Source organism: Papaver somniferum, unplaced genomic scaffold (genome assembly GCF_003573695.1).
Source record: "Papaver somniferum cultivar HN1 unplaced genomic scaffold, ASM357369v1 unplaced-scaffold_125, whole genome shotgun sequence".
NCBI classification, from domain to species: Eukaryota; Viridiplantae; Streptophyta; class Magnoliopsida; order Ranunculales; family Papaveraceae; genus Papaver; species Papaver somniferum.
In genome coordinates, this window is record NW_020621603.1 from 8,624,819 (window position 1) to 8,637,244 (window position 12,426).

A 12,426-nucleotide genomic window follows, 5' to 3' on the forward strand; every position below is an offset into this window, starting at 1 on the left:
AATTGCCTTACACCATATATTAGCCTTACCTTATAGATGATCCTGGGTCCGTCCCTGGTGTGATCGGTAGTTAGATGGAAGGGTATGGACTTTAATACAATCCAACAGAACTATACTGTTTGAGTGGGTTCAAAACAGTGCGGTCTGGGAAGTTAATCAATGTTGTTTTTAGCTCTTAGGTAAAAATACACAGGGCAAGAATTTTCATGTGAATAAATGTTTCTCCAGAGATGGCGATTTAGTTCATTATTGTCAAGTAGATTTTCTACCTTTCATTTTTGTCAAGTCTGATGTTTTATGTGGTTGATTGGGAATTTATAGAATCTGGTCTCTATGGTAAGAAAACATCACACTTTTTTATCATTAAATTTAGAGAGACTTGTAATAATCTCAAGGTTTACAAAATGCAGGCAAAATGATAGCTAATATCTCATAAATGTTGCAACAGTAATGGGTGTTGCTGCCCTTGTGATCTGTGTTTCTCTATCTTCATCTCCGGTGCTTCCTTATTGACTCCCACGACCTTATCGATTTCTTTACCTTCTTTGATCATTACAAACGCTGGTATTGCTGTTACATTAAAATCGTTCGCCACCTCCTAATATATATACATTACAAGTTAACAATCAGAAAGTGAACTTTTCAGAGCTCAATTGACAGTAATGGATACCAATCTCGCTCACCGGCAGTACATCAACGTCGATTTTGACAAAGGTCACATCTCGGAATTTCAAAGCAAACTCTATAATAGTCGGCTCGAAAAACTTGCATGGCCCACACCATAATGCCGTAAAATCCACCACCATCTTCATTCAATGCCACAACAACAATTTGAGTGAAATGAAGCATTCATGAAAGAATTTTACAAAAGAAAGAAAAAGGAAAGCAAAAAAAAAAAAAAAATACCAGATGATTCGAGCCGTAGTTTTTTTCCAATAGAATTCGCCATTCATGCTTGGAGTGGATTTCTTGAATTGCGGAACCACCATGGTCCATTTGACCACCATAAGGATGAGAATGTTGAGCTCCGCCATTCATGCTTGGAGTGGATTTCTTGAATTGCGGAACCACCATGGTCCATTTGACCACCATAAGGATGAGAATGTTGAGCTCCCATTGTTGTATTTTCTATCTATTCAAGGGAAACAACAAAATGTAAATGTGTTTCTCTTGGCTTGCAAATTTTGTTGGAACAGAAGTTTGCACAAGTAGAGTATAAATAACAGAAGCACTACTGGTGAAGGGGTCCATTGATGAGGAATATGATTCCATCTTTTCTGGCATGGTGTCGACTAATGTAACAACTGCTTTCATTTGCATCGTTCAAAACGAATTTCCAGCTTCCCAAAGGAATTCCATTCAGATTTGCTATTTGATTTCACAGATTAATTAAACCAGTAGTGGAGGATTGACCATCATTTTTTATAGACACCGGTAATAACAAGAATCTCTGCAGGTTACTTTACCAAAAGAGCAACAATATACAATGTGAACTGACCCTCGGACGGCAAACCACTGTTGGCTATTCCCATAGTAATTGTCTTCAAATTGACAAGCACCATCCATCCCTAGACAAAATGCATAAAACTTATGTGCAGTATGCACAGGAATAATAAAAGATGTTAAAACCTCAAACGTAATCTCTGTCAAGGATTAGTTTTTTTTTCTCCTTAAAGTGGATCACAGCTTGCTTTGGGAACAAACAAACATAAAACTGTCAGAAGAGAGGGTACGCCCAAAAAAAGAAAGAAATGTTCTACAGCAACATACTATAACCACATTTTTCCGATAATCATCAAGTTAAAAGTAAATCTTTCTCCCCTCCTCTTTTAGTCTGATTAATTTTACCACCCAAAAGAAGACCCACTGGCACTAACCACTGATTACGAACTTGGTGAATCAGCCTGAGCATGGCTGCCATAAGCAGTTGAACCGTGACTGTTTGAAGTGTATCCACCGTTACCACCTCTACTGCCCCTACCACCTCTTGTGTTGTAGTTTCTTGGATAATAGTTTCCAGGTTGTTCGTAATACTGGCTGCGCCCGTTCTGGTACCCTCCACCACCTCCGCCTCTGCCGTTTCGACCTCCTCGGCCATTGGGATAACCACCCCTCCTACCACCATAGCCACCTCCTCTATGGTTTGGGTAAGACTTCCTCTGATTGCTGTGTTCTTCATTTGACTCTACATCTCTCTGACTCTGCCCCTGCCCCTCTGCTCCAGCATCAAGTTTAGTTTGGTCATGCTGTTGGACTGAAACGACACCTGCAGGGTTCGACATTTCTGACTCTTCCTGTGGAGTAGAAGATATTGCATTTCCGCCATGAGTAAGTGTGTTTAGTGAGTGCATAAAAGAGCTAGTTTCATGGGAGAAATAAATCACCTCATGGTGCCCCTCCTCGATAGGAGAGGACTGATCAACACCAGTTTCCTGCCCTTGAAAGTTTGTTGTTTCTTCATCCTGCAAGTGAACATGCAACAGTTGGAGAACAATCAAAACATATAAAAACCAGCAGCAACATATACTTTGTTGGAGATGTTAACTATACCCCTACGATTCAAAACATGCAAGAAAGATAAGTGCATCAACGAGGAATTATTTTCTGCATAATTCATACAATGATCATCAATCAAAGAAGCATTTGGCAAACGGAGGACTTCTACTGGTCTTGATAACAGTCAGTAGTACGTGATTACCAAATTAACTGATGGACAAAAATACTATGCTAGCAAAAATCTCCCACCACAGGTTATTGCACATGTTTCTTGCAGATCATAAACATACGATTAAGATCATGTTCAGCTTTAAGACCAACCATGATAATATGGAATGAATCGCGACAATTTCAGAGAGTCAGGGCTAGCAATATGAGAGGAGCAACAAGACGATGACACTGCTCGTTTCTTCTACCGCCAAACTTAATTTCCATACCTAAACAAGATAAAAGATTCAGTCTTGTCTCTTCATTTACCTAACAACTTGCGCACCTTGTAATTCCACAAATCGATGCACGCTCAATACAGACATAACAGGCACCCAACAGGTTGCAGTCAAATGGTATTGAAAGATCTGTTGAGGCACCAGTAATCTTGCCAACGCTGGTAGACACGAGAGAGGATACATTGACATGCTTAAAATGACATTGTGCTGGTAACACAAGGATTACCTAGAAACTATATTTTGGAGAATGATTCTCATAATAGTATCTTTTACAAAAAACACACTCTGAAACATGAAATTGCACACATCTTCAAGTTTGAAAGTCAACAGAAGCTGCATTATTCACTTTACTATTAAATTCATTTGTTGGACGATATAGTTTCAAATCACAGAATCTACTTATCCGTGCATTAGTCGTTATATACAAATGAGAAGACTTAGAATCCAAAAAAAGGATCCTAGTTCATAACCATGTCTGCCCACAAGATATTGTCAACATAATGTCATTTTAAACATGTCAACAAAACCTCTCTCTCTTTCTCTATCTCTCTATCTATACATAAGTAACTCAAGTTTGCAGCAATGCTTCTACTTGAATTTAAGGCTGATATGCAATCAAGTCTAAGCAGATAATAAAAGAACGAATGAAGCTTCAGGGTTACCACCAATTCCTAATTGATCACCAAGCAGTCAACTGTAAATAGATTCATCCCAGCAGTGTTTTGACAATAGACTAATGTATGACAGAAAGACAAACCTAGGCATTTTACATATATGCACAAGTAAACAAATAAAGAGAATGTAAAATAAGAACCATCCATAAATGGTGAACGTTTTCTCCTTCAATCCAAGCATTTAACACATACACAGAACTACATGAATGACACATGTGAAATAACAACCATCCATAGGTGTTTTGCACATCTTATCCCTTCTATACAGTCATATGCAGAAAGAAGACAGAAAGCACCACAAGCTTGCAGCAACAGTTAGCACCTAAAACATCACTCACTGTTTCAGAAGATTAGAACCTGTATGTTAGCAGTGCATGCTGGTTCTAAGAAGCTCATTCATTATCCACTTTAAACAGACATGCAGCAGAAGACCAGTATGGTTGCAGTGTACACTAATCCAGCTGCTAATACGTTTCACACTACAGTACACACTATATTACATACTTCATTCCCCTTGAATTGTTTATTGTTTCTAATTGATTTGTTTTTTTAGGAATCTTGTCCTTCCTAGAGCCTCAACTAGTCCTAAACAATTCCAGATTTCTCGCTATAGCTCCAAATAAAGAAAAACAGAACTTCCTTTAAAAGAATAACAACCATGAACAAAGGAAAAGGAGAATGAAATATAATATGTACGAGCAAATGAAGCAAATGCATATGCATAACTCAATATACTGCTGTAACCATATGGAGTAATGCAGGGACGGGCCAAGAAAGGGGCTAAGTGAGGCTATTGCCTGTCCCTATTTTTCACTTAACATGTTTTTGTTATTCAAAATTGTGTGGATTTTGGGGTTTAGCCCACCATTAACTAATGGAAATTCTAGTCTTTGTAGAAATTAGCGAACATTATAAGAGTACTAGACACAAAATCTTGCCTAAACCAAAAAGCTTTCATACTCTCAAGTCTCAACACATTTATCTCCCATTTTTTCTTCCATATATTATAAATTTATCACTTTTTTGCTATTAATTTTGTTCATTTTAATGTTTATTTGTCTACCCATCTAGTATTCTATAGGTGAATAATTGTTGCCTACTAATTATGCGACTCGTACCAAAAATTTGCAGCGACCTTACCCGACAAAAAAAACTGGGTCTCTGGAGTAATGGGTACAATTAAATTACAATGCCAAATGATTCAACATCGAATAAGCCCGAAACAAACAAAAATAAGCATGCCCGGACACATGTTGCTTCTTATATGCTCATACTCAGCTAAACTGACAGATGCATAATCATTAGGAGAGCCCAAAATGGAAGAAAACAAAACCACAATCTGCAATGTCATAAGACTCACCTGCTGCTGGTAATACTGACATGCATTTTCAGTCTCATTGGGTTCGGGGGACTCAGACACAGGGATCTGGCAAGGGACAAACTTCCCTGCAGCAGCAGCCACTTCCACAGGGGCTTTCATCTCTGGTGTAGTAGTATAATAATCGGAAGCCATAATCTTATTCAATCTCTCTCTCAATGCAGCATCTACAGAAAAAACAGAACATCTTCAACAATTTAACATAAAACCCACACACACAAAATCATAAAAAACTTCAAATTAGGTCAGAAACATACAAGTGACATCACTTCCAGGTTGAATTGGCTCCTCCGAATTCATACGCCAAAGCTTAGCATGTTGAAGACAATTACTCAAAGCTTTCTTATGAGAAACACCAGAATGAGAAGGCCTTGAAATAATCAAACTCCCCAAGTCAGAAATCAAATCCAAATCACTCTCAGCGAGTAAATCAGTAGCATCATCAGTCACATAATCATACGTTAAACAACACCCTCTTTCATGAGTTCTCGTTAACATGGTAGATGTGAAATCACTTTGAGGTTTAGCATCAAATAGATTCCCAAAATATATGAGATTCAATAAATCCTCAATCACATTTTCTTCATTATTAGGGTTTGGTTTCTGAGCCTCCTCAACTTCTTCAGCAGCTGGTGGTTGTTTTTCCTGTTCTTGCTGTTGTTGTTGGCTGGATTGAGATTGGGAGAGGAGGATTTCTTCTTGAACAGCAGTATGAAGAGGTTGACGAAGCTTTTCATACTCATCGATTAAAGCAAGTACAGCGGTTTTAGAACGAAGCACTTCTTCTTGCTCTTTGTTTAATGGCTTTCCCTGTGAAACAGCTTCTTCCATTTGAACGATTCGATTATGTTTCTTTCTAAGTGCTCTTAATCGTTTGTTCATTAGGTTTAATACTGGTCCATCTGTATTGTTGCTCACTTCTGTGTCTGCCATTTTTCTATTAAGCAACCAACCTATGAGTTCTTCTGGTGGTGGTGGTGGTGGTGGAGATTTGAGAGGAGATTGGAGGAGATGAAGGGTTTTAGGGATTTTTATTTTTCTTTTAGAGGGGGACAGGAGAAGTCTCTGGAGAGATACTGGAAATCTGATGGATTAGTGAGTGAGTTGGAAAGTCAGACTAGGAGATATCCTAAATACTTGTAATCTTTAGAATATTGAGTTTTTTCTTACATCAAACTTACACTTCAAAATATCATCCATCCAAGGGCCGATACCCATTCTTTTTTTTACTGTTAAAACCTGTTTGTTTTTTTTACTGATAAAATATTTGGTAGGAAAAAGTAAAAAATTTCAAATTCAAGTCATTGGCTCATCGGCGGATGATTTTACCATCATATTATGGTGACACCGGCTATACCGACTGATTTGAAGCAGAAAATGCACGTGGTAATTTGGTCTTGCGTGTTTTCCTGCCAAACAATTTTTGTTTTTGGTGTTTTCGTTGGATTTTTTCCGATCAATATTATGTATGCTCAGTTAAATCTAACTTATTTGTATTACGATATCTTTCGGTTTTAATAGTTCAACTAGTTTTATTTAACTTATTTATTGTACTCGAAAGTGTATTTAGATATATGGAAATTTAATGTCATGGAATATGATAATGCCTTAAGTAGACAGAAAACGTTTCAGCCAGTAGTTGTCAGTGAAGAAAATTAAGTTCAAACAGTATCATCATATCATATACGTATTGGTGAAAATCGATAATATAATGTAGCAATACTACATGATTCAAATAAAGTATTGAGATGGTTTAGGTACAATTAAGATCATCAACCTTCCTTGTTAGTGAAGTTGAGTCGATAGGCAATTTATTATAGATTTTTGATGGTTCTAGTAATGAGGTTCAAACTCTCGGACTTGTGAAGATTAAATTTAAAGATTTAATAAAATTATATACAAAATTATTAACAATGGGTGCGAGAGGTAACCAAGACACTAGATTCCACTATTATGCAAAATTGAATGATAAATATTTCAAAACTCTATTCAATTCTTAAGTCCTCTTTTATCTTTAATTCACTATCAATCATACAGATTCTCAAACATTATTTGTAAATCTTAAGCATAGATTATCAAGAGATTAAACCAAGCATAACCTATCAAACTGAATAACAAATAATTAAGACAATCATTCAAACAATTTAAAACTCTGCAAAAGCAGCGATTAGATGAATCATATAATTAAATGAAATAGTTACCCATTTATGTTGCGTGAATAGCTTCCTCCATTGCCTTGGTTACGAGGGAATTAGCTCATCATAGTATAAATGCTCTCAAAATAATTTATTATGGCTCAAAAATGGTTTACAACTGATGAGAAGAAGAGAAAATGGTGTAAACAGCTAATGTGCGACCCACAGGAAGCGTCACACAAGAACGATACATATGAAATGTTGTAGTCTTTGGGAAACTACGACCCACACTCCACTGTCGCTGTCACTGTTGAAGAACGACAGTCTCTTACAGTCTATTGTTCTTCGTGTTCAGCTTCATGCAGCAGCAGAAACAGAGTTCTGTTAAACTCTGATTTCGTTTTCTCTAGCTCTCCCTAGCTCCCAAAACTCTCGACACCCTCTCTAGTAGATCCAAAGAGCCTATTTATACCCAACAACAGCTCCAAATCTCGCCAATAACTCCAATATAATTCTTCATTATGCGGGCAGTGAATAACAGTATTTTCCGAATATTTTCTTACCAAACTTGGAATTTCTTGCGTAAATTTCCTCCCTCCACGCTCCAAATCGATTCTTCACGACCCAAAGTGATGCTCGAGCCATTCCACATCATCAGAACACGTCCATAACTCTCCATGACGCGTGATTATCATCCTCCAGTGCATGCTTGCCCTGTTTTGAACTCGAGAATCAAAACACGTATTCCAGCCAAATTTGATCGAAACCACCACCCAAACTTTGTTCCTTATGCCAAATCACATCTTTCTGCCAATTTTCAGCGATTGAATCGCACTCTAACCCATTCATTTCGACAATCAAAATTCTGCCGGTTGAAAACTTCATTTCCCGCCAAAAACACAAAATCAAATTGTTGAAGAAGGTGCCCTTATCCAGAGTGCTGGGTTGCGAATATCAATTGGGGTGGAAATAGTAATTTTTCTGGGTTCCTCCAGGGCATTTCTGGGACGCTTCTGGTGCATTTCTGGGGTGCCTACGGTATATTTCTCCGGGGTGTAAAACACTGCTTTTTAAGCCCATTTCGCCGCAAGGGATTATTTCTCTAAAATTTCCTACAAGAACACAAAATAACACAATAAGTACTTAATCGAGTCTAACAATACAGAACATTGAGAACAGAATAGACACATAAATGCGTCTATCAGCAATATGTGTAGCTTATAAGCCATAATGATGTTGGAGCATTGTGTGCAGTTGAGACCGGTAACCTCTAGCCTTTTTCAAGGTAAAACATATTGTTAATTTGTACTAAAAGCTTAGAAGGCAGTTGACGAAGGATCACTTGATCATTATCGATTTTAATATTTTAGAAATATTTTTACGGATTAAAGGGTATTTAAGAAGAAAGTGGGAGATAATAGGAAAAAAATGAATTATGCTAAATAAAAGAGTTAAAAGATAAGTATTATGAATTGAAATTTGTAAAAAAAAAAACCAAAAATTAAATACGAAACCTCACTTTGCGTATAAAAATATATATACTTTATACAAACTGAAAAACTTAATATAGATGCTCATTTTTTGTCAAAAAAAAAACATACGGAAATTTAACTTCCGTAAAGTATAATTGTATATGTAAATTGAGTTTATATTAGGCATTTCTTAACTTAAGAAGGAAACAAATGTGTTTCCCTCTTAAGCCAACCAAATACATGGCCACGTTATAGCTAAGCGATGGCCCATTGTAGTCGGTCTTCGATATAATGTAGTTATAGCCAAGCAAAATGCATTACCATAGTACTTGGCCTAAATAAGTACATGGTTGTTTGAACAACTCAAAATTCCTTCTTGCTAGGTGGTTATGATCAAATCAGACAGTACCGATTAAAATCCATTTATAGTTTTGATTAAGTTATATATGGAATATGTCCAAGGATTTGTTACTTGATCGGACCAAAAACATCTCATTACATTTGTTTATTATTTTATTTTTAACATTTTTCATTGGTCGGGATCTTGTATGATTCAGAAAAAGCTTTTGACAAATCAAAGATCTCATATATTTTATATATCTAATGATCCAAATCACCAATAATATGGCAATGGAAATAACTCTATCGTATGCTTAGGTAAGTTATCGTGATCATATCAGCTATTGATTTGAAAAATCACTTTGAGTGGTGCATGATTGTATCATCGTAGCCCTGTAAATCTACATTTCTAATTCGATTTCAGAAGAGAAAAAAATCATGAAACAAAAAACAACACTAATAGATTCTAAAATAATCAAGACATTTGATTTGATCCAAAACAAAAAACAAAAGAGAAAAAGAATAATAATTAACCCCCTTGGGTTAATTTGAAGATGAATTGAGAGAAAGGGTGAAGAAGTGCGTCTGAGATGATGGTTGGATAATTAGGTTGTATCGCATAAATTGACTTTAAGAACCATTAGAAAATGATATATCTTTCTGACATAACAAATTTATAGTCCACCGGATATATAATGTTTTTTTATCAATCATGGATTACTTTTGGAAAGCAAACTCTTGTTGGTTACATCCGACAAAAGTACAAAAAACGCAAATAAATCTCCAATAATCTTCATGCATGATGAGACAACGACCCAATAATTCACTTTCGGATGAAATTATGGACATTTTCTTTATCAAAAGAAATTTTAAGTTAAGATCGATTAATTAAGTCACTTTAAGGACTAATGATATAGGCTAACAAGTCGGATGCTCACCCATGGACCTTTTGTGTCATGTCGTATTCCAATAACAAGTGGAACGGTTCTAGATTATAAATATTGGTGGAACTGATGGTCCAAAAATCATATTCGATGGTGTACATGTTTATTTGAGAAGATTATCAATATTATTTTAGAATGACGAAAAACCACAGCATATTGGAAAAATTTTAGAAAATAAACTAATCTATGCTAATTAATTTTCTCCCATCTTACAGACATGATGGAGAAAAACCAGTATTAAGTCGTCGTTTTAGTTATAGCATAAGAAATCCACTTTATGTTTAACACTTGATTTCTTTAAAAAAAAATAGAAACCATTAAGGGAATTACTAAGTTTCAGATTTCTTTTCAGACGAATAAAAATCAGTATATACTGTCGTCATTCAAAGAGATTTTAAAATATCTATATAGCCACAATTTTATGATCCTTAAAACAAAACTCCTAGATCTCATCTTTTTAAGACGGATCGAGATTTTCCTTTTTTTTTGTGGCTTTATTAGTTGATCTTAAACCATATTAATTATCAAGTTTTCCTTGGCAATAAAAGATATTATAAAGATATATCATAGGTCTATAAAAATTATATGATTCGTTAAATACGGTTTAAATTATTTTATAACCATCAGATTTACATGTAGTCTCATCTTTACACTAACACAGTGCATAAAATAATTTTAACTTTATATTCCTGGAATAGATAATCAAAGAGGGTTAGATCATGTCTTGAGGTTAAATAACTTTAAAAATGGTTAAAACTCGTGTGTAACCATAAAAGCATGAGTATAAGTGTATAATTAATCAAAATTGTATACTCAATTTAATCAATCAATATTTATAAATCCGTGCCCACAAATCCATGAAATATAGAAGACACATATATAGGAAGGAAAAACTAAAAATTGCAATTTTGTTTTACTTTATCATTCAATATTGTCTGTTTCAAATCGACAACCTTACACATACAATTATCCGATGACAATTGTAAAACGTAGTATATGTTAATAAAAACGTAGAGGTATAGAGGTATATCAATATTTTCATAAAAACGTAGTATACAATTATCTGATGACAATTATATGATAAAAATGTAGTATACAATTATCTGATGACAATTATACAATTATCTAATGACAATTAGAGGTATATCAATATTTTCATAAAAACATAGCATACAGTTAAAAACGTAGTATACATTTATCTGATGACAATTATATGTATAGAGGTATATCAATATTTTCATAAAAACGTAGTATATGTTAATAAATATACATAAGTATATGTCAATGGACAAGAAAAAAATAACAATATACATAAGTATATGTAAATATATCAATAAAAATTATAGAACCCGAAAAAAACAAAGTTAGGGTTTTAATTATAACTTTACAAGAACAAAAAAAAAAAGAAAAATACAAACAAACAAACTCAGTGACCAGAGCTACGTGTTGATAACATGTTATGAATTGAGAAGGAGACACAAAATAATGAGAAGGAAAAGAAAAAAATAGCATTGATGTTTGTGACTTTATTTATAGGGATGTAGAAGATTTGTTACCCAAATATCTAGAAACACTAAAGTCGGGCTACTTAATTTATAATTATTTTCCAATAAAAAAGATTATTTATAATGATATAACATATTTTCATGATTAAAACACAATTATAGTTATAAGATAAATATATATTTTTTAGTATTAAATTTAAAACTATATTTAATCTTTTTACAAAAAGATAATAATACCCAACATAAAGTAATCAACAACCTAAACACCCAATCACATCTCTCACACCACGTCGAGAGTTGCGCTTACCTCTCCTTCCATTGGCCGGTGAACAAAGCCCTCGCTCCTGATTGGCTGAAATACAAGTTAGCCCCCTTACATTTCGTGGCCGTTAATTTTGAGTTAATTTTATTCGATCTTATGCTCCAAATTGAGCGATATCGTTCACCCTCTTTTCGTGTTGGGTGTAGACGAAACATTTGATTCTGATTGGTTGAAATTTTAACATGATTCTTACACCACGTTTACATAGTTAAAATAAAATCCGGACCGTGAGATTTGCTGCAAGTAAAATACTAAAGACCATACTAAAATAGATTTTAAAACGAATAAAAGTAAATCAACGAAAAAAAAATATACCGAAATTATTTTTATAAATAATTTGATCTTATAAATTTCCATAACAAATACATTTATACCCAAAATATTTATACGAAATCTTAGAATATTCTTATTAATTTCCATATTTTGATTTTTATGCCAAATTTTTAGCCTAAAAAAAGAAATATTTTTTATACGGCATTGATTCCCAATTTAGCGTGAAATACTTTTACACTGCATGTTATATAATATTTGAAACGATATTAATTTTTGAAGAAATATTTTTTACACGACATTGATTCCATTTTAGAGTGAAATACCTTTTGTAATTTTCTCACTTTAATTGCCATTTTTATTTTTTTAGGAAATAAAAAGAAAAAGATTAATTTGGGAAGATTGTTTAGAGAAAACATAGAGAAAGAAAGAGGCTGAATATGTT

General features: G+C 34.3%; 2 protein-coding genes across 3 annotated transcripts; both read right to left on the reverse strand.

The window, feature by feature from the left end:
• Positions 1-340: 340 nt before the first annotated feature.
• LOC113331432 (thioredoxin H2-like) lies at positions 341-1,265 on the reverse strand. Of its 2 annotated transcripts, XM_026578139.1 has the most exons (4): positions 1,105-1,265; positions 907-1,019; positions 684-806; positions 341-598 (listed from the first exon to the last, which is right to left on the reverse strand). In XM_026578139.1, exons 1-4 carry the CDS (start codon positions 1,115-1,117, stop codon positions 431-433), a joined length of 417 nt encoding a protein of 138 aa, XP_026433924.1. In that variant the 5' UTR covers positions 1,118-1,265; the 3' UTR covers positions 341-430. The 2 variants fall into 2 exon arrangements, with proteins under 2 accessions (XP_026433924.1, XP_026433923.1); XM_026578138.1 differs by having other exon boundaries at positions 907-1,243.
• A 238-nt stretch (positions 1,266-1,503) lies between these two features.
• On the reverse strand, positions 1,504-6,084 carry LOC113331431. The gene is made up of 4 exons (XM_026578137.1): positions 5,252-6,084; positions 4,977-5,161; positions 2,385-2,462; positions 1,504-2,294 (listed from the first exon to the last, which is right to left on the reverse strand). Exons 1-4 carry the CDS (start codon positions 5,925-5,927, stop codon positions 1,884-1,886), a joined length of 1,350 nt encoding a protein of 449 aa, XP_026433922.1. The 5' UTR covers positions 5,928-6,084; the 3' UTR covers positions 1,504-1,883.
• Between the last annotated feature and the right edge of the window lie 6,342 nt (positions 6,085-12,426).